This window comes from Callorhinus ursinus, unplaced genomic scaffold, assembly GCF_003265705.2.
Source record: "Callorhinus ursinus isolate GAN/ISIS: 27379988/994484 unplaced genomic scaffold, GSC_fseal_2.0 scaffold42, whole genome shotgun sequence".
NCBI lineage: Eukaryota > Metazoa > Chordata > Mammalia > Carnivora > Otariidae > Callorhinus > Callorhinus ursinus.
This window is the reverse complement of record NW_027397104.1, coordinates 1,932,477-1,957,666: the sequence shown is the minus strand read 5'-3', so window position 1 is coordinate 1,957,666 and position 25,190 is coordinate 1,932,477. Positions and strand designations below refer to the sequence as shown.

General features: G+C 39.6%; 1 protein-coding gene and 1 pseudogene across 13 annotated transcripts in view; one reads left to right on the top strand and one right to left on the bottom strand.

Moving 5' to 3' along the window:
• Positions 1-25,190, top strand: part of UNC13B (unc-13 homolog B) — a 215,324-nt gene that overhangs the window by 59,627 nt on the left and 130,507 nt on the right. For 12 of the 13 annotated variants that reach the window (XM_073881400.1, XM_073881406.1, XM_073881405.1 and 9 more), the window contains one exon: positions 13,260-13,317. The exons of the other annotated variant lie outside the window; for it this stretch is intronic. In XM_073881400.1, the coding sequence (XP_073737501.1) occupies positions 13,260-13,317 (58 nt within the window). The remainder of the gene's footprint in view (positions 1-13,259; positions 13,318-25,190) is intronic. 13 annotated transcript variants of the gene reach the window in all.
• Positions 20,130-20,504, bottom strand: LOC112809554 (14 kDa phosphohistidine phosphatase pseudogene; annotated as a pseudogene).

Genomic DNA, 25,190 nt, shown 5'->3' with positions numbered 1-25,190 from the left:
CAGACGCTTAACTGACTGAGCCACCCAGGCGTCCTGTACATAGATTTATTTATTTATTTATTTTTTGGATAAACACAGTGCTATAAATGTATTTACTGTTATGATTTTATTAACATCTTTCCTCTAGGTTGTAAGAATACAGGATATAACACATATAAGATGCAAAATATGCTTTGACTGTTTATTGCTAAGGCTTCCAGTCAAAAGTAGGCTATTAGTAGTTAAGTTTTTGGGGGATCAAAAGTTGTATGTGAACTTTTGCCTGTGTGGAAGGTCAATGCCTGTAACCCCCCATTGTTCGAGTCAACTGTATATTGTTATTTGTATGTTATTTTTAGGGTTGCTTAGGGTATTACATTGCTTGGTCCTGTCTTATCGCCAGAGAGAAGTCTGGTGCACAGAAGGGAACACAGTCAACTTAGTCTGAGCCATTAGGAATGGGGGATGTTTTTGTTACTGGTGGTGAAGGGAAAAGATAAGATTTTCATTTTTGGGCATGTTGGGCTGTTAGAAAATTGGTGTGATTATAAGGTAGAATTTGGAGTGCTAGCGGATATTTCAATGGAAATGTCTGATAAGGAACTTTAGGAAAGAATATGAAACTCAGGGTTAGATAGGGTGAGGAGCTATAGGCATAGAATTTGGATTCATGAATGGTAGCATTGATTCATAATGGTAGCATTTGGAGTCCCAGGAATAGAAGAACTCACTCAGGTAGAATATATAGAAAGTATTGAAGAGGAATGAGGACAAAACCTTGGGGGAACATCAAAGATAGAATATGGAAAAAAACCAAAGAGATGGAGAAAGAGTTGCCTGAAGAGAGCAAGTAGGAGAAAAAGGTTCATGGAATAAAGGAAAAAAGGGTTTTAAGGCAGAAATTCTTGATACTGTCCAATGTTATTAAGAACAAAGATGATGAGGGGCGCCTGGGTGGCTCAGTTGGTTAAGCGACTGCCTTTGGCTCAGGTTATGATCCTGGAGTCCCTGGATTGAGTCCCGCATCAGGCTCCTCGCTCGGCAGGGAGTCTGCTTCTCCCTCTGACCCTTCCCCTTCTCATGTGCTCTCTCTCTCAAATAAAAATAAATAAAATCTTAAAAAAAAAAAAAAGAAAAGAACAAAGATGATGGGTAATGAAATGGAGCTGTTACGTTTGGCAGTTAATGACCAGTATCTTTGGATTAGTGCAGGAAGCCAAAATGAAGTGTTTTGATGAGTATATGGGTTTCCTAGGGCTGCCATAACAAAGTACCACTAGCTAGGTGGCTTACAAAAACAGAAATTTATCTTCTCACAATTCCGGAGGCTAGAATTCTGAAATTAAGCTATTAGCAGGGTCAGTTCCTTCTAGATGTTCTAAGGAATTGTCCTATGCCTCCCTTCTGCCTTTTGGTGGTTTTCAGTAGTCCTTGCTCTTCCTTGGCTTGAAGACACATTGTTCCAATCTCTGTCTCTGTTATCACATGCCTCTCTGTCTCTCAGTCTGTCCTCACAGTGTGTTCTCTTGGTGTGTCTTTGTCCAAATTTACATTTATGTTGTAAGGGCAACAGTCCTTGGATTAATTGGATTACATCTATAGAACCCCATTTACAAATAAGGTCACATTCATAGGTACTGAGGATTAATACTTCATCATATTTTTTTGAGGTACACAGTTCAGCGCACAATGAGTTAAATCAAAGATGAAGAAATGGAATTTGTGACAAGTGCAAACTTCTCTTGTCAGGGTTTTCTCTTAATTTAACTGAATCCTCTGTAGGCTTCCTATTATTAAACTACATAACTCTTCTCATGCCCAAGCCAACATCTCAACTTTTCTTGTTTGTTGAAATCTTCAATCTTTCTTTTTCCCTTGATCCAATCTTCCTTTTTCCCTTGATAAATGCCAGATCGACGCTATCTTTGTATCCATTTTACCCTTTGTGCTTTTTGTTTTCCCATAGCTGGTATACAGTTTTCCAAACTCCCATCTTCTTTTTTTTCCCAGTAAAGAAACACATTGCCGAATGCCTGCCTGGCTCAGATGATAGAACATGCAACTCTTGATCTTGGGGTTAAGTTTGAGCCCCACATTGGGTGTAGAAATTACTTAAAAATAAAATCTAAAAAAACCCACATTGTACTTTTGATTTTATAGGCTTACCATGTGTCACTATGTAGAATCAGATGAAGAAGTTAAAACAATAAAAAACCGAATGTAACTTCTACAAATATTGCAGAATTTTACAAGTTCTAAAAATTAGGGTTCTTGGGGCGCCTGGGTGGCTCAGTTGGTTAGACTGCTGCCTTCAGCTCAGGTCATGATCCCAGGGTCCTGGGATCGAGCCCCACATCGGGCTCCCTGCTCATGCAGGAAGCCTGCTTCTCCCTCTGCCTGCTGCTCCCCCTGCTTGTGCTCTCTCCCTCTCTCTCTCTCGCTATCTCTCTCTGTGTGTCAAATAAATAAATAAAATCTTTAAAAAAAATAAAAATGGTTGTTCTTGGTCTGTGGTTCTCAACTCCCTCTAAAATTTTTGCTTTTTGTTTCTATTCTAGGATTTAGAGTTTACTAAGTTTACCTCTTCTATTCCTTCCTTTATAACCCTCTTGTTGTTTTAAAGATTTGTTTATTTAAGGGAGGGAGAAAGAAAGAGAGAAAGCGCATGTGGGTGTAGGGGCAGAGGCAGAGGGAGAGAGAATCCTCTAGCAGACTTCCTGCTGAGCATGGAGCTGGATGCGGGGCTTGATCCCAAGACCGTGAGATCATGACCTGAGCCGAAATCAAGAGTCAGCCGCTTAACTGACTGAGCCACCCAGGTGCCCCATCCTCTTGTTTATTGAATAGTTTTTGAAATAGAATTCACATACCATACAGTTCAGACATTTAAAGTATACAATTTAGTATATTCAGAGTTGTACATCCTTAGAATATTTTCATTACCCCATAAAGAAATCCTGTGGCCTTAGCCATCGTATTCCAATTCCCTCATTTTCTGAGTCCTAGGCAAACACTGATATACTTTCTATACATTGGCTTATTCTGGACATTTCATATAATGGAATTATACAGTATGTGGTTCTTATGATTGTCTTCTTTCCCTTAGCATAATATTTTCAAAGTTTCTTCCATGTTGTGGCATGCATCACTACTTCATTCTGTTTCATTGCCAAATAGTATCCCATTTATGGTTACACTGCATTTCATCCATTTATCAGTTGGTGGACAATTGGGTTGTTTCCACTTTTTGGCTGTTATGGATAATGCTGCTATTAACATTGATGTACAAATTTTTTGTTTGGACATTAGTTTCCTCTTGGGTATACACCCAGGAATGAAATTGCTGGATCAGATGGTAACTGTGTTTAACTGTTTTAAAAATGCTAGACTTTTTTTCCAAAGTGGTTGTACCATTTTACATTCCCACCAACAATGTACAGGGTTCTATTTTCTCCATATCCTTGCTAACTCTTGTTGAATATAGCTGTCCTATTGAGTGTGAAGTGGTATCTCATTGTGATTACCACTTTATTTAAAAATTTTATTACTGAGATTTTCTACCTTGAAAAATATATAGACTTACTCTGTTATTCTTCCTTCTTTTTTGCTGGAATATTTTAAGACCAATCCCAGACATCATCATGTCTCATCCATAAATATATTAGTATACATCTTTATTAGATAATGCCTTAAAAAAATCCCACATGCCTTTAACACATCACATTTAATAATTTCTCATTTTCTTTCCTTCCTTTTTTTTTTTTTTTGAGAGAGAGCATGAGGTTGGGAGGGGGAAGGGCAGAGGGAGACAGAGAATCTCAAGCTGAATCCATGCCCAGTTCAGAGCTCGATGTGGGGCTCCATCTCAGGACCCTGAGATCATGACCTGAGCCAAAATCAAGAGTCAGATGCTTAACCGACTGAGCCACCCACGGACCCCAACAATAATTTCCTAATGTCATTTAATACTTACTGACTTCAGATTTCCTTTATTGTCTCAAAGATGTATTTTTACAGTTGATTTGGTCAATTCAGGATCCAAACAAGTTGTTCATATTATGTCTCTTAAATCATTTTTACTCTATAACTGGTTCCCCTTCCCCCATTTGTTTTATACAACGCTACATATTCTGGATTTGGCTGATTATATCCCCAAGGTTTCATTTACCATTTTCTTCTATCTCTGATTCTTCCTTTGAACTGAAAATTGTATCTGATAGTTTGAGGATTAGATTGAGACTTAGATTGAAGTTCTTTTTTTTTTTGGTAGGGAGATGTTGTCTTATCTCACTTTAGTGATGTTAAAATTCAACAGTGGAGATGCATGTATTACTTGCATTTACTTTCACAATAAACATCATCCATGCGGAAAAAAAAAATTCAACAGTGGATCAGTGGATTAAACTGGTGTCAGCCAGTTTTATCCATAATAAAACCTTACCACCAGACTTTTCCCACCTGGTTTTAGCAGGAATAATTGTTATTTTAGCAGGGCTTGCAAAATGTTGATTTTCTAATTATAAAAGAACTTCTTCTTACAAGCTATTTGGTTCACTTGTAATAAAGTCTGTTCAAGAAAAGCATTCTCTTGGGCGCCTGGTGGCTCAGTTGGTTAAGTGCCTGCCTTTGGCTCAGGTCATGATCTCAGGGTCTGGGGATCGAGTCCCGCATCGGGCTCCCTGCTCAGCAAGGACCCTGCTTCTCCCTCTCCTCTGCCACTTGTTCTCATTCTCTCTCTCTCAAAAATAAATAAGTAAAATCTTTAAAAAAAAAAAAAAAGAAAAACATTCTCTTTGTCCATTTTCAAAGTAATGGGGGCAACTTCTGAAGGCAACAAATGTGTTTTTTTTTTAGTGGTGTATCACTATGAATTTATGGATTTTGGTAGTGATTTGTTTCAATCCATTGCAGTCATTATTCTTTTTGATACTAAAATCATCTCATCTTGGTTAGTGGGATCTTCTTCAAGTTGGATTTCTTTTTTCTTGTTTTTATCATGTAAAAATTTTAAGGAGACATAAAAATGGAATAATAAAATGAAATCTGTATACTTATTCCCAAATGATTCAGTAATTTCAAGATCTTGTCATATTTGGCCACAAAATCATTTAAAAAAACACAGTATAGGGTCTTATCTGTTTATTCTCTGATGTATATGTAACAGTTTTCATACATAGGAACCCCTTGGGTCAGAAGCACTGAGTCAGGTTTGGCTTAGGGATCTAAGCCATTTGACAGAGTTGGATTGTACTACCATTTATTACTTTTCCTACTCATGGGCAATTAGGTTTCCACTATTACAAATGTATGCTACAGTGAACATCTTTGAGTCTATTTCTCTGTGTTTATGTATGAGGGATTCTCTGAATATATACCCAGAAAAGTAGAATTGTTTGTTGTTGGATATGCTGTTCAGTCTTACTAGATATTGGTAAATTGTTCTCCAAAATAATTGTACCAATTTATATTCCATTTTCCTACTTCTCTGTATACTTACTGATACTTGATATTACCAGATATTACCAGATTACCAAAATTTTTGCTAATTAATGGGTTTAGGCCATTATTGTTTTAATTTGTATTTCTCTGTTTATTGGTGACATCCATTCATTCATTTACTCAACAAGTAACGTAACCAAAGGCTAAATACCAGGTGTTGTTTTAGATGCTTGATAAACATCAGAGGTTAGACAAAGATCCCTGTTCTCATAGATCAAATAGGAGGAAACACAATAAGCAGGAAATGAATTAAACATGGTAAGTGTTAAAGTATGAGAAGTGCTGTAAAGGGAAACCTGTTTTTTTGTTTTGTTTTGTTTTAAGATTTTATTTATCTGACAGAGAGACAGCAAGAGAGGGAACACAAGTAGGGGGAGAGGGAGAGGGAGAAGCAGGCTTCCCGCCGAGCAGGGAGCCCGATGCGGGGCTCTAGCCCAGGACCCTGGGATCATGACCTGAGCCGAAGGCAGACGCTTAACGACTGAGCCACCCAGGCACCCTGGGAAACCTGTTTTCTCTGTGTAGGTTTTGCATTTCTTTTGTTAGATATTTATTCCTAATCATGTTTTTTTTTAAATTACATTTTCTAATAGTTCATTACTGTTGTGGTGAGCGCTGTGTATTGTGTAAGACTGATGAGTCACAGACTTGTACCCCTGAAACAAATAATACATTATATGTTAATAAAAACAAAACAAAGGACGCCTGGGTGGCTCAGTTGTTAAGCGTCTGCCTTCCGCTCAGGTCATGATCCCAGGGTCCTGGGATTGAGTCCCACATCGGGCTCCCTCCTCGGGAAAGCCTGCTTCTCCCTCTCCCACTCCTGCTGCTTGTGTTCCTGCTCTCATTACCCTGTCTGTCAAATAAATCTTTAAAAACAAAACAAAACAAACAAAAATGACATTTTCTAATAGTTCATTGCTGTTATAAGGCAATGCTTTGGTGCCCGTTTTTAGTATTGACCTTATTCAGCAACTTTTTAAATTTTATTTTAATTCCAGTATTATTAATACACAACCTTATATTGGTTTCAGGTGTACAGTATAGTGCTTGAACAATTCTAGGTATTACTCTGTTCTCATCACGATAAGTGTACCCTTAATCCCCTTCACCTAGTTTATTCCCCACCCTGCCAACTCTCCTCTGATAACCAGTAGTTTGTTCTCTGTATTTAAGAGTCTGTTTGGGGTGCCTGGGTGGCTCATTCATTGAGTGTCTGCCTTTGGCTCAGGTCATGATCCTGGGGTTCTGGGATCGAGGCCCACATCGGGCTCCCTGTTCAGTGGGAAGCCTGCTTCTCCCTCTCCCACTCCCCCTGCTTGTGTTCCTGCTCTCGCTGTCTCCCTCTCTGTCAAATAAATAAATAAAATATTTTTTAAAAAAAAGTCTGTTTTTTTGTCTCTTTTTTTGTTGTTGTTCATTTGTTTCTTAAATTCCACATTTGAGTGAAGTCATATGGTATTTTTCTTTGACTTATTTCATTTAGCATTATACTCTCTAGATCCATCCATGTTGTTGCAGATGGCAAGATTTCATTCTTTTTTGTGGCTAATACTCCATTGTGTATATATACTACATCTTCTTTATCCATTTATCTGTCTACAGACACGGGTTACTTCCATAATTTGGCTATTGTAAATAATGCTGCTATAAACATAGGAGTAACATATATCCTTTTGAATTAGTGTTTTCACACTCTTTGGGTAAATACTCAATGGTGGAATTACTGGATCATATGGTATTTCTATTTTTAACTTTTTGGGGAACCTCTATACTGTTTTCCACAGTGGCTATACCAGTTTGCATTCCCACCAGCAGTGCCCAAGGGTTTCTTTTTCTCCACATGCTTGCCAACACTTGTTTCTTGTGTTTTTGATTTTAGCCATTCTGATAGGTGTGAGATGACATCTCATTGTTTTGATTTGCATTTCCCTGATGATAAGTGATGTTGAGCATCTTTTCATGTGTCTGTTGGTCATCTGGATATCTTCTTTGGAGAAATGTCTGTTCATGTCTTCTTCCTGTTTTTTAATTGGGTTATTATTTTGGTGTTGAGTTGTACAGGTTCTTTATATATTTTGCATACTAACCCCTTATTGGATATGTCATTTGCAAATATCTTCTATTCAGTAGGTTGTCTTTTTGTTGATTTTTTTTCCTTTGCTCTGCAGAAGCTTTTTATTTATTTTTAAATTTTTAGAAGATTTTATTTTTTTATTTGTCAGAGCATGCGCATGTGTGCCAGCACAAGTGGGGAGAGTGGCAGGCAGAGGGGGAAGCAGGCTCCCTGCTGTGCAAGGAGGCTGATGCGGGACTCAATCCCAGGATCCTGGGATCATGATCTGAGCTGAAGGCAGACGCTTAACCAACTGAGCCACCCAGGCGTCCCAAAACTTTTTATTTTTAAAAAAAATATTTAATTTTTTAAGGTAAGTTCTTTGAACTCATGACCCTGAGGTAAAGAGTCCCATGCTCTATCAACTGAGCCAGCCAGGTGCCCTAGAAGCTTTTTATTTTGATGTAGTCCCAATAGTTTATTTTTTCTGCAATTCTTAATAGTTTTACTAGTTTAGAGATTCTCTTAGATTTTTTTTATGTAACTAGTTTCCACATCTTTGAAAATAATAATAGTTTTTAATCTCTTTCCAATCTTTATGCTTTATATTTTTTAGCATTTGAAGTTTTATACATATATTTTTATTAACAGACTTTATTTTTTACAGCTGTTGTGGATTTATAGAAATGCTGAACAGGGTGCCTGTGTGGCTCAGTTGGTTAAGCATCTGCCTTCGGCTCAGGTCGTGATCTCAGGGTGCTGGGATCAAGTGCCCATCAGGCTCTCTGCTCAGCAGGGAGCCTGCTTCTTCCTCTCCCATTCCCCCTGCTTATGCTCTCTCTCTCTCTGTCAAAAAAGTAAATAAAATCTTAAAAAAAAACAAAAACAGAAAAATACTGAACAGATGCTACAGGGTTTCCTTATTACCTCTTTTTCACCCCCCTCCCTATGGTTGTCCCTCTTATTAACATCATGCATTAGTATAGTACATTTGTTATAATTAATGAAGAAATATATGTTATTATGAACTTAAAAGTTAATGTTTTATTATATTTTATTAACTACAAATAAAATGAAAAAGTCATGTTTTTTTCAAGTTTCCTTAGTGTTTACTTCATGCCTTTTTTGTGTCTCATGATCTCATCCAGGACATTGTGTTACATTTAGTTGTCATTTCTTGGCCGGTCATTTTCTCAGACCTTCCTTGCTTGTTTTTGCTGCTCCTTTATTTTAAAAAAGTTAATTGCATAAAACATCCAATGTAATTTTTAATACTTGGAGTGAAAGTGGGAACCTTTTTTTTTTTCTATCCTGACCATAAGGGGGAATACTTCCTAAATCCTAAAGTATGATGTTTGCTATAGATTTTGATAGGTACTTTATCAGATTAAGGAAATTCTATTTTCTTGTCTAAGAATTTTTGTCATGAAAAAGTAAGGGATTTTTTTTTTTTTTTTATTCATGAGAGACAGAGGGAAGGAGGGGGAGAGAGAGAGAGAGAGAGAAAGAAGCAGAGGGAGAAGCAGGCACCCAAGGAGCAGGGAGCCCGATGCGGGACTTGATCCCAGGACCCTGGGATCATGACCTGAGCCAAAGGCAGACACTTAACCATCTGAGCCACCCAGGCACCCGAAAAAGTAAGGGATTTTATCAAGGCTTTCTGCATCCATTAGGCCACAAAATTTTTTCTTTAATCTGTGTATTGTGTTGAATTACATTAATAGATTTTCTGATATTAAACTATCCTTGCATTTAAAGCACAACTGGTTATGATATATGGCCATTTATATACCAGTATACATGCATATGCACACACATACATATCTATTTACATAGTAACATTATAAGACATATATTATGCATAAATAATATGTGATGGATTTAGTTTAGTAATCTCTTTAGGATTTTTCCATTTATATTCATGATGAGATTGCATATAATTATCTAGGACTTTTTGTTTTCCTGGAGGTGTGTGTGTATGGGTTTTTTGTTTTTTTTTTTTAAATAAACTCTACCCCCAATGTGGGGCTCAAACTCACGACCCTGAGATCAAGAGTATGTTCTACTGACTGAGCCAGCTAGGTGCCCCTCTGTTTTTGTTTTTTTTTTTGGTACATATGTATAATAGATTTTTCCTTCGCTCTCTTAATATTTTTAATTAGGCTTTAGTTGGTCTTTGTCTTTCTGCTTTGAGCCTGTAGGATATTCATGAAATATGTCTTCTGAAAATATCTACTCTTGTCTCTCTCTCTCTCTTTTTTTTTTAAAGAATGTATTTATTTTTTGTCACAGAGGGAGAGCACAAGCAGGGGGAGAGGCAAGTAGAGGGAGAAGCAGGCTCCCCACTGAGCAAGGAACCCAGTGTGGACCTGATCCCAGGATTCCAGGATCATGACCCAAGCCGAAGGCAGATGATTAACCAACTGAGCCACCCTCTACTCTCCTTTTAAATTTGAATTCTTCTAGTTTAATATTTAAAGTTATAGAATTTTGCGGGTTCCTGGCTGGCTCAGTCAGTAGAGTGTGTGACTCTTAATCTCAGGGTTGTGAGTTCAAGCCGCATGTTGGGTGTGGAGCCTACTTAAAAAAAATTAAAAATTAAGTTTCAGAATTTTCTCACTGTTGGATCTGTGTACTGCCTACAAAGGTCATCATCATTTGTAATGGTTACTATTTATAACTAAGTCTGGTTTTTACTTTGGAGTGGAAGGTTGCTTAACCTTCAAGAACTTTTTGAGCATTTTTATGATTGGCAGATTTACTATTACTATTGTTTAAGTTGTGCTTGACTTCACATTATTCCCTATTGGAGTTAGTAATAGCAGTATCTACCTCTGATATTTGCATCATAGTTTATTGCCGGTAAAGTACTTCACATGTAAAAGTATATTTAGGTACAAAAGTGTTTTGTATTTTGTATTCAACTACTTGAAATGCCCTTTACCATTAATACTCCTATGTAAGCCACCATAAACCTTTGTCTGGATTATTGCAGTAATTAGTCTTTCCTTCTTGTTCCCTATAGTTCATCTCACACAGCAGCCAGAAAGACTTTTAAAGTGTAATCAGGGGGCACCTGGGTGGCTCAGTCATTGGGCATCTGCCTTCGGTTCAGGTCATGATCCCAGGGTCCTGGGATCAAGCTCTACATCAGGCTCCCTGCTTGGCGGGGAGCCTGCTTCTCCCTCTCCCACTTCCCCTGCTTGTGTTCCCTGTCTAGCTCGCTCGCTCTCTCTCTCTCTCTCTCTCTCTCTCTCTCGTCAAAAAAAAAAAAGTGTATTCAAGTCATAACCCTTTTGTGTTTAAAATTATAAATGGCTTCCCAATACACTAGAATAAAATCCAAGCTCTTTACCATGATATACAAACTCTGTCAAGGCCTTTTTGTACATAATGGGTACTCAAGAACTATCTGCTGAAATTGCACTACTGGGTATTTACCCCAAAGATACAAATGTAGTGATCCAAAGGGGTATGTGCACCCCAGTGTTTATAGCAGCAATGTCCACAATAGCCAAACTATGGGAAGAGCCAAGATGTCCATCAACAGATGAATGGATAAAGATGTGGTGTATATACAATGGAATATTATGCAGCCATCAAAAGGAATGAGATCTTGCCATTTGCAACGACGTGGATGGAACTGGAGGGTGTTATGCTTAGTGAAATAAGTCAATCAGAGAAAGACATGTATCATATGACCTCACTGATATGAGGAATTCTTAATCTCAGGAACAAACTGAGTGTTACTGGAGTGGTTGGGGGTGGGAGGGATGGGGTGGCTGGGTGATAGACATTGGGTAGGGTATGTGCTACGGTGAGCGCCGTGAATTGTGCAAGACTGTTGAATCACAGATCTGTACTTCTGAAACAACGCAACATATTTTAAGAAAAAAGAAAAAGAAGAAGATAGCAGGAGAGGAAGAATGAAGGGGAATAAGTCAGAGGGGGAGACGAACCAGGAGAGATGATGGACTCTGAAAAACAAACTGAGAGTTCTAGAGGGGAGGAGGGTAGGGGGATGGGTTAGCCTGGTGATGGGTATTAAAGAGGGCGCATTCTGCATGAAGCACTGGGTGTTATGAACAAACAATCATGGAACACTACACCAAAACAAATGATGTAATATATGGTGATTAACATAACAATAAAAAATTAAAAAGATGTGGTGTGTGTGTGTGTGTGTGTGTGTGTGTGTATATGTATATATATATATATATATATATATATATATAATGGAATATTATGCAGCCATCAAAAAACCCCCACGAAATCTTGCCATTTGCAACGACATGGATGGAACTAGAGGGTATTACGCTAAGCGAAATAAGTCAATCAGAGAAAGACATGTATCATATGATCTCACTGATATGAGGAATTCTTAATCTCAGGAAACAAACTGAGGGTTGCTGGAGTGATGGGGGGTGGGAGGGATGGGGTGGCTGGGTGATAGGCATTGGGAAGGGTATGTGCTGTGGTGAGTGCTGTGAATTGTGTAAGACTGATGAATCACAGACCTGTACCTCTGAAACAAATAATACATTTCATGTTAAAAAAAAGTAGGAAGGGAAAAATGCAGGGGGGGAAATTGGAGGGAGAGACAACCATGAGAGACTATGGACTCTGAGAAACAAACTGAGGGTTCTAGAGGGGAGGGGGGTGGGGGGATGGGTTAGCCTGGTGATGGGTATTAAAGAGGGCATGTATTGAATGGAGCACTGGGTGTTATACATAAACAATGAATCATGGAACACTACATCAAAAAAATAAATAGAAGAAAAAAGAAAAAAAGAACTATCTCCTGAATGAGTGACTCATTCATTCTCAGTGTTAGAGAGCTTTGTCTTGCCCAGTACAGCAGAGGATAATAATAAGTGGCAGAGTCAGGATGAGAACTCCAGAACTCATATTTGCCAATTGCTGGACCAAATTATGTCTTCTGAATCCTCTAATAGGCTCTGATTAAACTATTCTGTTTTTTGAACTTGTACCTATGTTAACTTGTTTATGCCTTTCTCTTCTTGTTTTGCCTTTGCAGATCTTGCCCATCTTCAAGACTTTCATTTAGTTCTGCTCCCTTTTATAGAACTTCCTCTTCTTTTTTTTTTTAAATGGCTTCAGTAATACGTATTTGTTTTTTTGGTTGTGATGGTGGTGTTGGGTTGGGGAGGCTAGAATATAAGTGGGAAGGGGACTCTAGTAGGTTATTAGATGTCGTATTACATGCTTAAATAAGTAATTTCACTTCCCACATGACCTTGTGAGGGAAGAAGCACTGTTAACGTTTTTAAAGATGAGAAAACTCCATTTCAGAGAGGTTTTCAGTTCCATCACCCAAATGGGGAAAATCTTTACGTTATCCATGAGAAAACTCAGAAGAATGAGTTTCCTAAGCACTCTAAGGCTCCTCTAAACTTTCTACAGCTGCCTGGCAGAGCTGGTACATATCCAGGTTCCCTTGGTCAAAACAATCTCTCTGCTGTCCTGCTTTTAGCCTGTTATATTGGGCAAGGGCCATATTTCATAGTCTGGCCTATATGTCAGGATCATACAGGGAAATCAGCAGGATGACTTGTTTCTGTTCAATAAAAATTTAACTCTAGTCAAACGCTAAACCTTTTTACAAGTAGCTGTGATTGTTTTTTTCCCCCTTGTATTTGGGCCTCTTATCTGTGTTGTTTTTTTTTTTTGTTTGTTTTTTTCTCTTTCTCCTTTCTGTTTCTAGTATTCGATTCAAGAAGAAAGCCAGAGGAAGCCATTGCCCACTGCTGCCGCCCAGTGTTGTAAGTGAGAAACTTGTCTCTGAATGTCATTAATCACAGCTTTCTGTTAGTTCTCTAAATATGGCTTTTTTTGAGTTGGGGAGGGGGGAGATGTAAACAAAAGATATTCTGGAAGACACCTATTCAGGCCCATATCTCCAGTGGCTATCTAATCATTAGCTTTATGAAGAGTCCTTTTGGTTTTGTGTGGCTGTAGGCTGGGCAGTGGTGCTCATCTTTTATCTCCATTTGCTAGCTTTTACCATGGAGGAGTGATTTTTCCCATTTTATCCTGTTTACCTGTTACTGTTCTTTTAAAGCTCAGTTTAAATGTCATCACCCATGGGAAATCTTGCTGTTTCCTCCTTCCCCCATGTCTAGCTTAGGTGTCTCCTCTGCTTCCATAGTACCCTATGCATACGTTCATCATATAACTCGTTATATATTATAATCTATTAATATTTCTTTGACAACAGTTTTTATAGGCATAAACATTCTCCTATTTTATATTTCTAGACTCTCAATACCTGATACATAGTATAGTAAGCCTCAAGAAGTTTGATAAATGATTGAGTGAATTTGTCATTTCTCTTGAGATTAATTTATCCAGACTACAAAGATTCATTCTTGAAATGAGCCGTGTATTGTTGGTATAGTTCTACCTTCTCAGTTTCTATCAAAATAGCCTGAGGAGACACTAAAGGACTGACTGGGAGTCTATTATCTTTCACTTTTTCAATGGGTGTGTGTGTGTGTGTGTGTGTGTGTGTGTGTGTGTGTGTGTGTGTGTTTTGTGCTTCTTTTGTGTTACTGTAGTTTTTCTGAACCAAATGCCAAACTCTTAACCACTGCTGGTTGAAAGTGGTAGTTGTACTAGTTATTTTAGCAATAGTGGTAATAATAACAACCATAGTAACTAACATATTTTGAGGTCTTACAGTATGCCAGATGCTGCTATCAGAACTAAAATGTACTAATTTATTCTTCACAATAACCCTAAGACATAGTTTTTACTGTTGTCCCATTTTTCAGATGAGGAAACTGAGGCATAAAGAGATAGAGTAATTTGCCACAAATCACACAGGTAGTAGGTGGTGAAGTAAATAATCTAACACAGACAACCTGATTCCATAGCCTGTGCTTGGAACCATTATAACCTTCATAGTTTCTGATAAGGAAAACTTCCATTCAAGGTTTGTAAATCCATTGGTTGTCTTACATATTATAGGCTGCTTTCCTGATAAAAGGTAAGACCAATGGCAGACCTCAACATTTTTTCTTTCTTTAAAGAAAGTTTGCTATTTTTCATATGACTTATTGCTAACTTTTTTCCCATATAGGACTTTGAATTTATCAAACATTTAGAGTCATAGGAGACCAGAAGAATCTGAATTGAAAACCAGGTTGTGAATTAAAGTCTATAGGTCCTTTCCAGAACTCATAGTAATGAGCTAATTTTGACCTTTTAAATCTTTAAAAAAATTTTTTTTGAGAGAGTGTGTGTGTTTGAGGGGAAGGGGGAGGGGCCAAGGGGGAGAGAAAGATTTTTTTTTTTTAAAGATTTTATTTATTTATTTGACAGAGACAGAGATAGCAAGAGCAGGAACACAAGCAGCGGGAGTGCAAGAGGGAGAAGCAGGCTTCCCGCTGACAGGCAGCCCGATGCGGGGCTCGATCCCAGGACCCTGGGATCATGATCTGAGCCGAAGGCAGACGCTTAATGACTGAGCCACTCAGGCGCCTGGAGAGAGATTCTTAAGCAGGCTCCATGACCAGGACAGAGCTCCATGTGGGGCTTGATCTCATAACCCTGTGATCATGACCTGAGCTGAAATCAAGTCAGTTGCTTAACCGACTGAGCCACCCAGGCACCCCTGATCTTTTTAATCTTTTTTTTTTTTTTTTTTTTTTTGACAGATTGGGAGCACAAGCAGGGGGAGAGGGAGAAGCAGGCTCCCCACTGAACAGGGAGCCCGACGTGGGGCTTGATCCCAGGACCCCGGGATCATGACCTGAGCCAAAGGCAGGTGCCCAATGATTGAGCCACCCAGGCACCCCTGACCTTTTTAATCTTTTTAAACCTTTCTCCAGGACTGCTAATGCGATGTGAAATGGAGTGATTGAAGTTTCACTTCCCATTCCTTCCTGCACCCATTTGATGAAGTGCAGTTGAAGTGATTAGAGATCAAATGCCAAGAGAGCTGGTGGAAATAAAAGGCCATAAATAATCAACAGGTTTGGGGCGCCTGGGTGGCTTAGTCAGTTAAGCGTCTGCCTTCAGCTCAGGTCCTGATCCCCGGGTCCTGGGAGCAAGTCCTGTATCGGACTCCTTGCTCAGCGGGCTCAAGCCCGCTTCTCCCTCTGCCCGCTTTTCCGTCTGCCTGCTTCTCCTTCTGCCTGCCACTCCCCCTGCTTGTGCTTGCTCTGTCTCTCTGACAAAAAATAAATGAAATCTTTAAAAAAAAATCAAGTTTAATAATTTTCAAATGTTTATTGGCTAATATATTTTTCTGTGAATAGTCTGTTCCTATCTTTTGATTCTTCCCTCATATGTTATTTTGAAAAATTTAAAACGAAAGTTGAAAGCACAGTATAATAAGCACCCATTTACCCTTTACTAGATTCAGTGGGAAACATTTTGCCACATTTGCTCTCACTTGTCCCCACCTCTCTCTCATGTCTTTATCTCTTTCTCTGTATATACATACACAAATTTTCTGAATCATTTTGATATAATCTTCAGACTTAATGACACATCAGCATGTATCTCCTTACAGCTAGGACAGTCTACATAACCAAACTACCATGATCAGAATTGAGAAGTTTAACACTGACACAGTAATATTATCTAATAAAAAGTGCATATTAAGAATTCCCCAGTTGTCCCCCAAATATTTTTATAGCTCTTTTTTCCTCCACTATGTGATCCAGTCAGGAATCACACATTTTATTTGGTTGTCCTGACTTTTTAATATACTTTAATACTTATAAAAAAAAATCCTTGCCTTTTTGGTCATTTATGACAGTGGTATATTTTTTTTCCAATTAGAAAATCATTCGACGGGTGCCTGGGTGGCTCAGTCATTAAGCGTCTGCTTTCGGCTCAGGTCATGATCCCAGGGTCCTGGGATCAAGTCCCGCATCGGGCTCCCTGCTCAGCAGGAAGCCTGCTTCTCCCTCTCCCACTCCGCCTGCTTGTGTTCCCTTTCGCTGTGTTTCTCTTTGTCAAATAAATAAAAAATCTTTAAAAAGAAAATATCATTTAACAGTTCAATTTTTGGGACTTTAAGTAATCAAAAAGCAGATAAACATTTGTTTATAAAGATGTTGATTACAGAATAATTAAATAACAAAGTTTAAAAATGATATAGTTTTTGTTTTTTTTTTTAGATTTTTTTATTTATTTATTTGAGAGAGAGAATGAGATAGAGAGAGAGAGCATGAGACGGGGGAGGGTCAGAGGGAGAAGCAGACTCCCCGCTGAGCAGGGAGCCCGATGTGGGACTCGATCCTGGGACTCCAGGATCATGACCTGAGCCGAAGGCAGTCGCTTAACCAACTGAGCCACCCAGGCGCCCTAAAAATGATATAGTTAATAGTAAATGATAATCACAAAACTGAGTATTATGCATTAATTTAAAATTATGCTCTGAGGGGCGCCTGGGTGGCTCAGTTGGTTAAGCGACTGCCTTCGGCTCAGGTCATGATCCTGGAGTCCTGGGATCGAGTCCCACATCGGGCTCCCTGCTCAGCAGGGAGTCTGCTTCTCCCTCTGACCCTCTTCCCTCTTGTGCTCTCTATCTCTCATTCTCTCTCAAATAAATAAATAAAATATTTTTTAGAAAATAAATAAAATTATGCTCTGAATAATAAAAGGGACTGTTTATGAAATTTTAAAGGGGCCCCTGAGTGGGTCAGTTGGTTAAGCATCCCACTCTTGATTTCAACTCAGGGTAGTGAGATCGAGCCTGCTTGGGATTCTTTCCCTCTCCCTCAACCCCTCCCCACTTACACACTCTCTCTCTCAAAATAAAATCTTAAAAAAAAAAAAGAAACTTTACATTAAAAAGTATATAGGGCGCCTGGGTGGCTCAGTTCGTTAAGCGACTGCCTTCGGCTCAGGTCATGATCCCGGAGTCCCGGGATCGAGTCCCACATCGGGCTCCCGGCTCAGCGGGGAGCCTGCTTCTCCCTCTGACCTTCTCCCCTCTCATGCTCTTTCTCTCTCTCTCTCTCTCTCTCTCTCAAATAAATAAATAAAATCTTTTAAAAAAAAGTATATAAAACTGGGGCAGCTGGCTGGCTTAGAGGAATGTCAGAGGACTGTTGATCTTGGGGTTGTAAATTCGAGCCCCATATTGGGTGTAGAGATTATTTAAAAATAAAATCTTTTAAAAAGTATATAAAACTTTCTGTATATGTGTGTATATATGCCAGTTTCAACTAACAGGGACAAAGAAGAAAGGAATGAAGCTCTTGGACTTGGATTCTGCAGGATCAGACCATACCATTATTTGGCTGTGAACATGTGCTTTTCTTGAAGAAAGGGAGGAATGACCTGGAAGGTGATTCAGAGAATATCAGGGCTGCCACTCCCAGCACAGGCCCAGTGGGATGCTGTTTCCTTCTGTTTCAGAGGGAGGCCACTGAAAAGAGCCATGGGGGCAGAGCTATACTGGAGAGCTGTGGGGGTGATGGTGCTTACCCCAGTGGGTCTGGAAGTTGGGACATCAACCAAAGAGAATTATTCTACAGCCTTAAGATCTCATGTAACTTGCCTTGCTAGGTTTGGACTTGCTTGGGACCTGTCAGCCCTTCCTTCTTTTCTTTTTCTTTCTTGTAGAATGGGAATCTCTCTCTTTTTTTTTTTTTTTTAAGGTTTTATTTATTTATTTGAGAGAGAGAGAATGAGAGATAGAAAGCACTAGAGGGAAGAGGGTCAGAGGGAGAAGCAGACTCCCCGCTGAGCAGGAAGCCCGATGCGGGACTTGATTCCGGGACTCCAGGATCATGACCTGAGCCAAAAGCAGTCGCCTAACCAACTGAGCCACCCAGGCGCCCCGGGAATCTCTCTTTTATGCCTGTCCCTCCCACCATTGTATTTTGGGAGCCTGTAACTTGTTTGGTTTCACAGGTTCACAGCTGGAGAGGAATTTTGCCTCAGGATGAATCACACCTGGAGTCTCACTCATATCTAATTAGTTGCTATTTAAGTGAGACTTTAGACTTTATGGTTGATCTAGATTTAAGACTTGTGGAGCTGATGGGATGGAAAAAATGTATTTTGCATGTGATAAAGACATGAATTTTTAGGGGGCCAGAGGTGGAATGCTGTGGGCTGAATTGTGTTCCCCTAAAATTCATGTTGAAGCCCTAACCCCTAATGTGATTGTATTTGGAGAGAGAACCTGTGAGGAGGTGTTAAAAGTTAAATGAGGTCATGGGGGGGCCCTAATCTACTAGGACTGGTGCCCTTTTAAAAAGAGGAAGAGACACCAGAGCGCTCTCTACCACGTGAGGACACAGCGGGAAGGTTGCCACTTGCAAGGTAGGAGAGCTGTCACTAGAAATTGAACCTTGCCAGAACCTTGATCTTTGACTTCTCAGCCTCCAGAAACTGTGAGAAAATAGATTTCTGCTGCTTAAGCACCCAGTCTATGGCATTTTATTGTGGCAGCCTAAGCAGATTAATACATGTATATAAATGTATTTATATAATTAGGGGAAATATCTGGAAATAGACATACCAAAATTTTAATCAAATTTGTCTCTGGTATGTGGGACTGACTTTTTTTTTTTTGTTCTTCCAATTTTAATCTAAAAGAAATCAGTAAGTAGTTCCAAATGAAATTCCAGCAGGTTATTTTGAAGACTCAAAAACTTATAACATTTATATGGTACTACCTCTTTTTTCTTCTTGTTTTAAGTTCAATATAATTAACATAGAGTGTTATATTAGTTTCAGGTATAAAGTATAGTGATTCAACAGTTCTATACATTACTCATTGCTCATCATAAGTGTACTTTTTTTTTTTTAGATTTTATTTATTTATTTCACAGAGAGAGATAGCAAGAGCAGGAACACAAGCAGGGGGAGTGGGAGAGGGAGAAGCAGGCTTCCCGCTGAGCAGGGACCCCAAATGCGGGGCTCGATCCCAGGACCCTGAGATCATGACCTGAGCCAAAGGCAGACTCTTAACAACTGAGCCACCCAGGCGCCCTGCATTATGACTTTTTAATCCCGTTTTGCATCTTACATTTCCTAATACTTAATGATGTACTACTATTTTTTTTTTTTTTAAGTAATCTCTACACCCAGTGTAAGGCTCCAGCTCATGATCCTGAGATCAGAGGTCACATGCTCTGCTGATTGAGACAGCCAGGCACTCCAAACAATGTACTGCTTTTAATAGCTAAAACTTCTTAAAAAGAGTAATGGAATAATTGAATCCTTGTTCTAGATCTGGGTTTGCTGCTATATCTTCGAGTGACTTTGGAAGTCTTCTTCAGTTTCTTTTTTATTTTTTAAAGATTTTATTTATTTATTTGACAGAGACACAGCGAGAGAGGGAACACAAGCAGAGGGAGTGGGAGAGGGAGAAGCAGGCTTCCCGCCGAGAAGGGAGCCCGACGTGGGGCTCGATCCCAGGACCCTGGGATCATGACCTGAGCCAAAGGCAGACGCTTAACGACTGAGCCACCCAGGCGCCCCTCTTCTTCAGTGTCTTGATGTATAAAAGGGGAGAGTTGGTCTAAATGGCCTTTAGGTTTCTTTACTTTTTTAAAAATTTTTTTGGCCAGGGTGGGGGCGAACAGCAGGGGTGATAACATTTTTAATTCTTGTGGGTGAGGTAAACCGGGGGCACTTGGGCCAGGCTGGTGTTGATCTCCAACGCCTGGCCACGGGATACAGCTGGCTCCTTGGGCAGGCCTCTGTAGCCGTCATCGGCCCAGGTGACCTCGTAGTCAGGGTACATGGCTTTGATCTTGGTGGAGATGGAGTGTTGGGACAACCATAACCAATGGAATAGCCATATACGTGGATCTTCTTGTCCTGGCTGTGATGGGAGATGGGCCTGCTTCCCAGGCACTCACAACTATAGCCCTGCTTCTGCATCTTGCTTGATACTTTGTCATAGATGTCAGTTGAAGATGCCTTTGGAATCAACATCCACATCAGCAATCTGGGCGAGGTCTGCTGTCACCATGTTCCCCACAGCCTGCCCGCCCCTGCAGATTTCGTTCTCTAGGTTTCTTTTAGCTGTCATATCACATGACCCTACAACTTCCTAGTCCTGAGTTACCTTCACAGGTGTGTTCCCTCCACTACCTTTTCTTTTAGGGTCAGTCATCTGCAGTTACTTGTGAGATGCCTTCAAAATGTTTTCACAAATGACTACTCCTCTAAAGAAGCCCTTACTTCTAGCTTTGATTTGAAGCTGTCTCTGACCCCAATTATTTGGATATACTCTTTTGTTTTTGTTTTTGTGAGAGAGGGAGCAAGAGGGAGAGTGCATGGGGGTGGGGAGGGGCAGAGGGAGAGGAAGAGCGAGAATCTTAAGCAGGCTCCACACCTAGCACAGAGCCTGATGTGGGGCTTGATCTCACAACCCTGAGGTGATGACCTGAGCTGAAATCAAGAGTCTGTTGCTTAACTGACTGAGCCACCCAGGCGCCCCTCATGAATTATTTTTTTAACTCAGTATTTTATAATATAGTTCTGTGACTGTCTTTGCTCAAATTGTCCCAAATTTGGCCTATGGGAATCCCTTTAAACCAGATCCTGTGTCCTTTTGACATGGCCCCATCATTCTTTAATACTTCCTTCCATTCCTGGTGCTGAATGTTCCAGGCTCATCTTGTCCTTTTACTGCCTCAGTCTTAGAATAAGTCACTTCTCCAGTGAGCCCTGGTTCATTTTAATGGGGAATGGTATTTAGAAATCAAGATCTTGGAGCTGGTCATGCTTATTGCTACTGGAGTACTATTGCTTTTTGGCTCTTTGAATGGACAGAGCTAGGAAAACAAACATACATACCTAACTCTATGTTCATATTGTTATTACCAATTAACACTCACCACAGGGTTTTTCCTCACCTTCCATCACCATATTTATATGTTCCTTTTTCTCTCAATGAGAACACTTGTTCCTAAGAATACCAAAATATGTATTCATTTGCTCTATCCTGTAATGTGCATAAGCAAATTTCAGGATTAATGTACCAATGCTATTACTAATAACAAGCCTACTAATTAAAGTTCAAGGTTCTTGAAAGTTGTTTTTTTTACCTTTGAATGTAACACATAGGATTACAAAACTATCACACCTAAAAATTTTAACAAAATTTCGTAGTGGTTTCTGATATCTACCCTGTGTACAAAATTCTCTAATTTTCCCAGAAATGTATTTGCCCTTTGTGTCCTAATTTAGGATCTAAGTTTCATTCATTGCATTTGTATGTGGTGCGAGTTAAGGGTCTAAGATCATCTTTTTGCATGTGGATATCCAGTTGTACTAGCATCATTTGTTAAGAAGGCTGTTATTTTTTTCCCCCCATTGATTGCCTTTATATCTTTGAAATCATTCTGATTACCAGCACAACAGCCCATTACTTTTGTTCCAGGACTTTTTAGCAGATTTGATTTTATAGAGTCACATAAAAGAGAGGGAATGTACTTTTTTTTTTTTTAAGATTATTTATTTATTTATTTGACAGAACCAGTGAGCATGCACAAACAGGGGGACTGGCAGAGGGAGAGGGAGAAGCAGGCTCCCCACTGAGCAGGGAGCCTGATGCGAGGTGGGGCTTGATCCCATGACCCTGGGATTTTGACTTGAGTGGAAGGCAGACGCTTAACGGACTGAGCCACCCAGGTGCCCAAATACACTCATTTTTAAGATGTGTTCTTCAGCTGTGTCCTCAACTGAGGATTGGTGGCAGATACCAACAGATCCATGTTTCTTGCATGTTTGAACCTCATATTTACTTTTGCAGGTCTTATCTGCATGCCAGCTTTTTCATATTTCTTTAATATTTGCTCAATTTATTGAGATATTCTGAGGCTGTGCAATTTGGTCTGCATATTAGATACACATCTCACTTGCAGCAAATGGTATAACGTGAATATTTACCTTAGTCGCAGGGTTAAACATACAGGAAGTTGGTGTAGAGAGAGAAACTGGTTTATTCCTTTTCCGAAGGTATTTAAATTTTCTAAGGTATTCAACCCTGGCGATCAATGGGGTGACAGATGTCGCAGCCAGATCGCCCTCACATCCTTTCTAAGGTATTCAAATTTCATTCTTCAGTAAGGATATTTCTACCTATGTCTTATCAAAGAATGAAACAGTACACCATGTTGTCACACCAAGCAATCTTAGGACTACTAATTTCTACAACTTTCTGCTATTTTCAATTTTTTTTTAAAAAGACTCCACACCCAGCATGGAGCCCAACACAGGGCCTGAACCCATGACCCTGAGATTAAGACCTGAGCTGAGATCAAGAGTTGGATGCCCAACCAACTGAGCCACCCAGGCACCCCGTGCTATTTTCAATTTTTATACATGTCTGGTTATTATAACCGCCCTGCTGTATCATCAATGATGGTGTATCACTGGTTGCAATTGAGAAGTGAATCAAAAGTAATCTAGTATCTGGGAAGGATTTGATGGGATGACTGCTCACATATTCTGCCAGGGTGTCAAAATTAGCACAACGTTTCTAAGTCAATAATTTCACTTCTAGGAGATATTCAAGGAAAATAAGTTGAGATGCAAGGGAACATTTATATATAGACTTTAATTATAGTGGAGATAAATTGCAAAAATATTGAAAAATGGGTAATTGTGGCATTTCCATGTGATGGAGTACTATGCTTTTAAATAGTTTAAGGTACAGGAGATATTTATGTGAATAAGTTTTAAAAAGGATCCTTTTTTTTTTTTTTTTTAAAGATTTTATTTATTTATTTCAGAGAGAGAGAGAATGAGAGACAGAAAGCACGAGGGGGAAGGGGGTCAGAGGGAGAAGCAGACTCCCCGCCGAGCAGGGAGCCCGATGTGGGACTTGATCCCGGGACTCCAGGATCATGACCTGAGCCGAAGGCAGTCGCTTTAACCAACTGAGCCACCCAGGCGCCCTTAAAAAGGATCCTAAGGTGATTAAATAGTATGATCTCAATTATCTAAAAAATAAATTATATTCACCTAAGCATAGGGAAAAAAAACTCCAAGGACATACAGATTTGTTTTTTTAAAGATTTTATTTATTTATTTGACAGAACAAGCAGGGTGAGCAGCAGGCAGAGAGGGAGGGAGAAGCAGGCTCCTTGCTGAACAGGGAGCTGTATGCTCCCAGGACCTTGGGATCATGACCTGAGCCGAAGGCAGACGCTTAACCAACTGAGCCACCCAGATGCCCTGGGAATACATTTTTTTTGTTTTTAAATTTTATTATGTTAGTCACCATACAATACATTTCGATGTGGTGATTCATGATCCATTGTTTTCGTATAACACCCAGTGCTCCATGCAGTACGTGACCTCCTTAATACCCATCACCAGGCTAACCAGTCCCCCATCCCCCCTCCCCCCTCTAAAACCCTGTTTGTTTCTCAGAGTCCATAGTCTTTCATGGTTCATCTCTCCCTCTGATTTCCCCTCCATTTTTCCCTTCCTTCTCCTAATGTCCTCCATGCTATTCCTTATGTTCCACAAATAAGTGAAACCATATGATAATTGACTTTCTCTGCTTGACTTATTTCACTTAGCATCATCTCCTCCCGTCCCATCCATGATGATGTAGAAGTTGGGTAGTCATCCTTTCTGATGGCTGAGTAATATTCCATTGTATATATGGACCACATCTTCTTTATCCATTCATCTCTTGAAGGGCATCTCGGCTTTTTCCACAGTTTGGCTATTGCGGACATTGCTGCTATGAACATTGGGGTGCATATGGCCCTTCTTTTCACTACATCTGTGTCTTTGGGGTAAATACCCAGTAGTGCAATTGCTGGGTCATAGGGAGCTCTATTTTTAAATTTTTGAGGAACCTCCACAGTTTTCCAAAGTGGCTGTACCAACTTGCATTCTCACCAACAGTGTAAGAGGGTTCTCCTTTCTCCACAACCTCTCCAACATTTGTTGTTTCTTTCCCTGTCCATTTTTGCCATTCTAACTGGTGTAAGGTGGTATCTCAATGTGGTTTTGATTTGAATTTCCCTGATGGCTAATGATGATGAACATTTTTTCATGTGTCTGCTAGCCATTTGTATGTCTTTTTCAGGGAAGTGTCTTTCATATCTTCTGCCCACTTTTTGACTTGATTATTTGTTTTTTGGGTGTTGAGTTTGAGAAGTTCTTTATAAATCTTGGATACCAGCCCTTTATCTGTAGTGTCATTTGCAAATATCTTCTCCCATTCTGTGGGTTGCCTCTTTGTTTTGTTGACTGTTGCCTTTGCTGTGCAGAAGCTTTTTATCTTGAGGAAGTCCCAAAAGTTCATTTTTGCTTTTGTTTCACTAGCCTTTGGAGATGTATCTTGAAAGAAGTTGCTGTGGGCGATGTCAAAGAGGTTACTGCCTATATTCTCCTCTAGGATTTTGATGGATTCCTGTCTCACATTGAGATCTTTCATCCACTTTGAGTTTATCTTTGTGAATGGTGTTAGAGAATGGTCGAGTTTCATTCTTCTGCATGTGGCTGTCCAATTTTCCCAGCACCATTTATTGAAGAGACTGTCTTTTTTCCATTGCATGTTTTTTCCTGCTTTGTCAAAGATTATTTGACCATAGGGTTGAGGGTCCATATCTGGGTTCTCTATTCAGTTCCATTGGTCTATATGTCTGTTTTTGTGCCAGTACCATGCTGTCTTGGTGATCATAGCTTT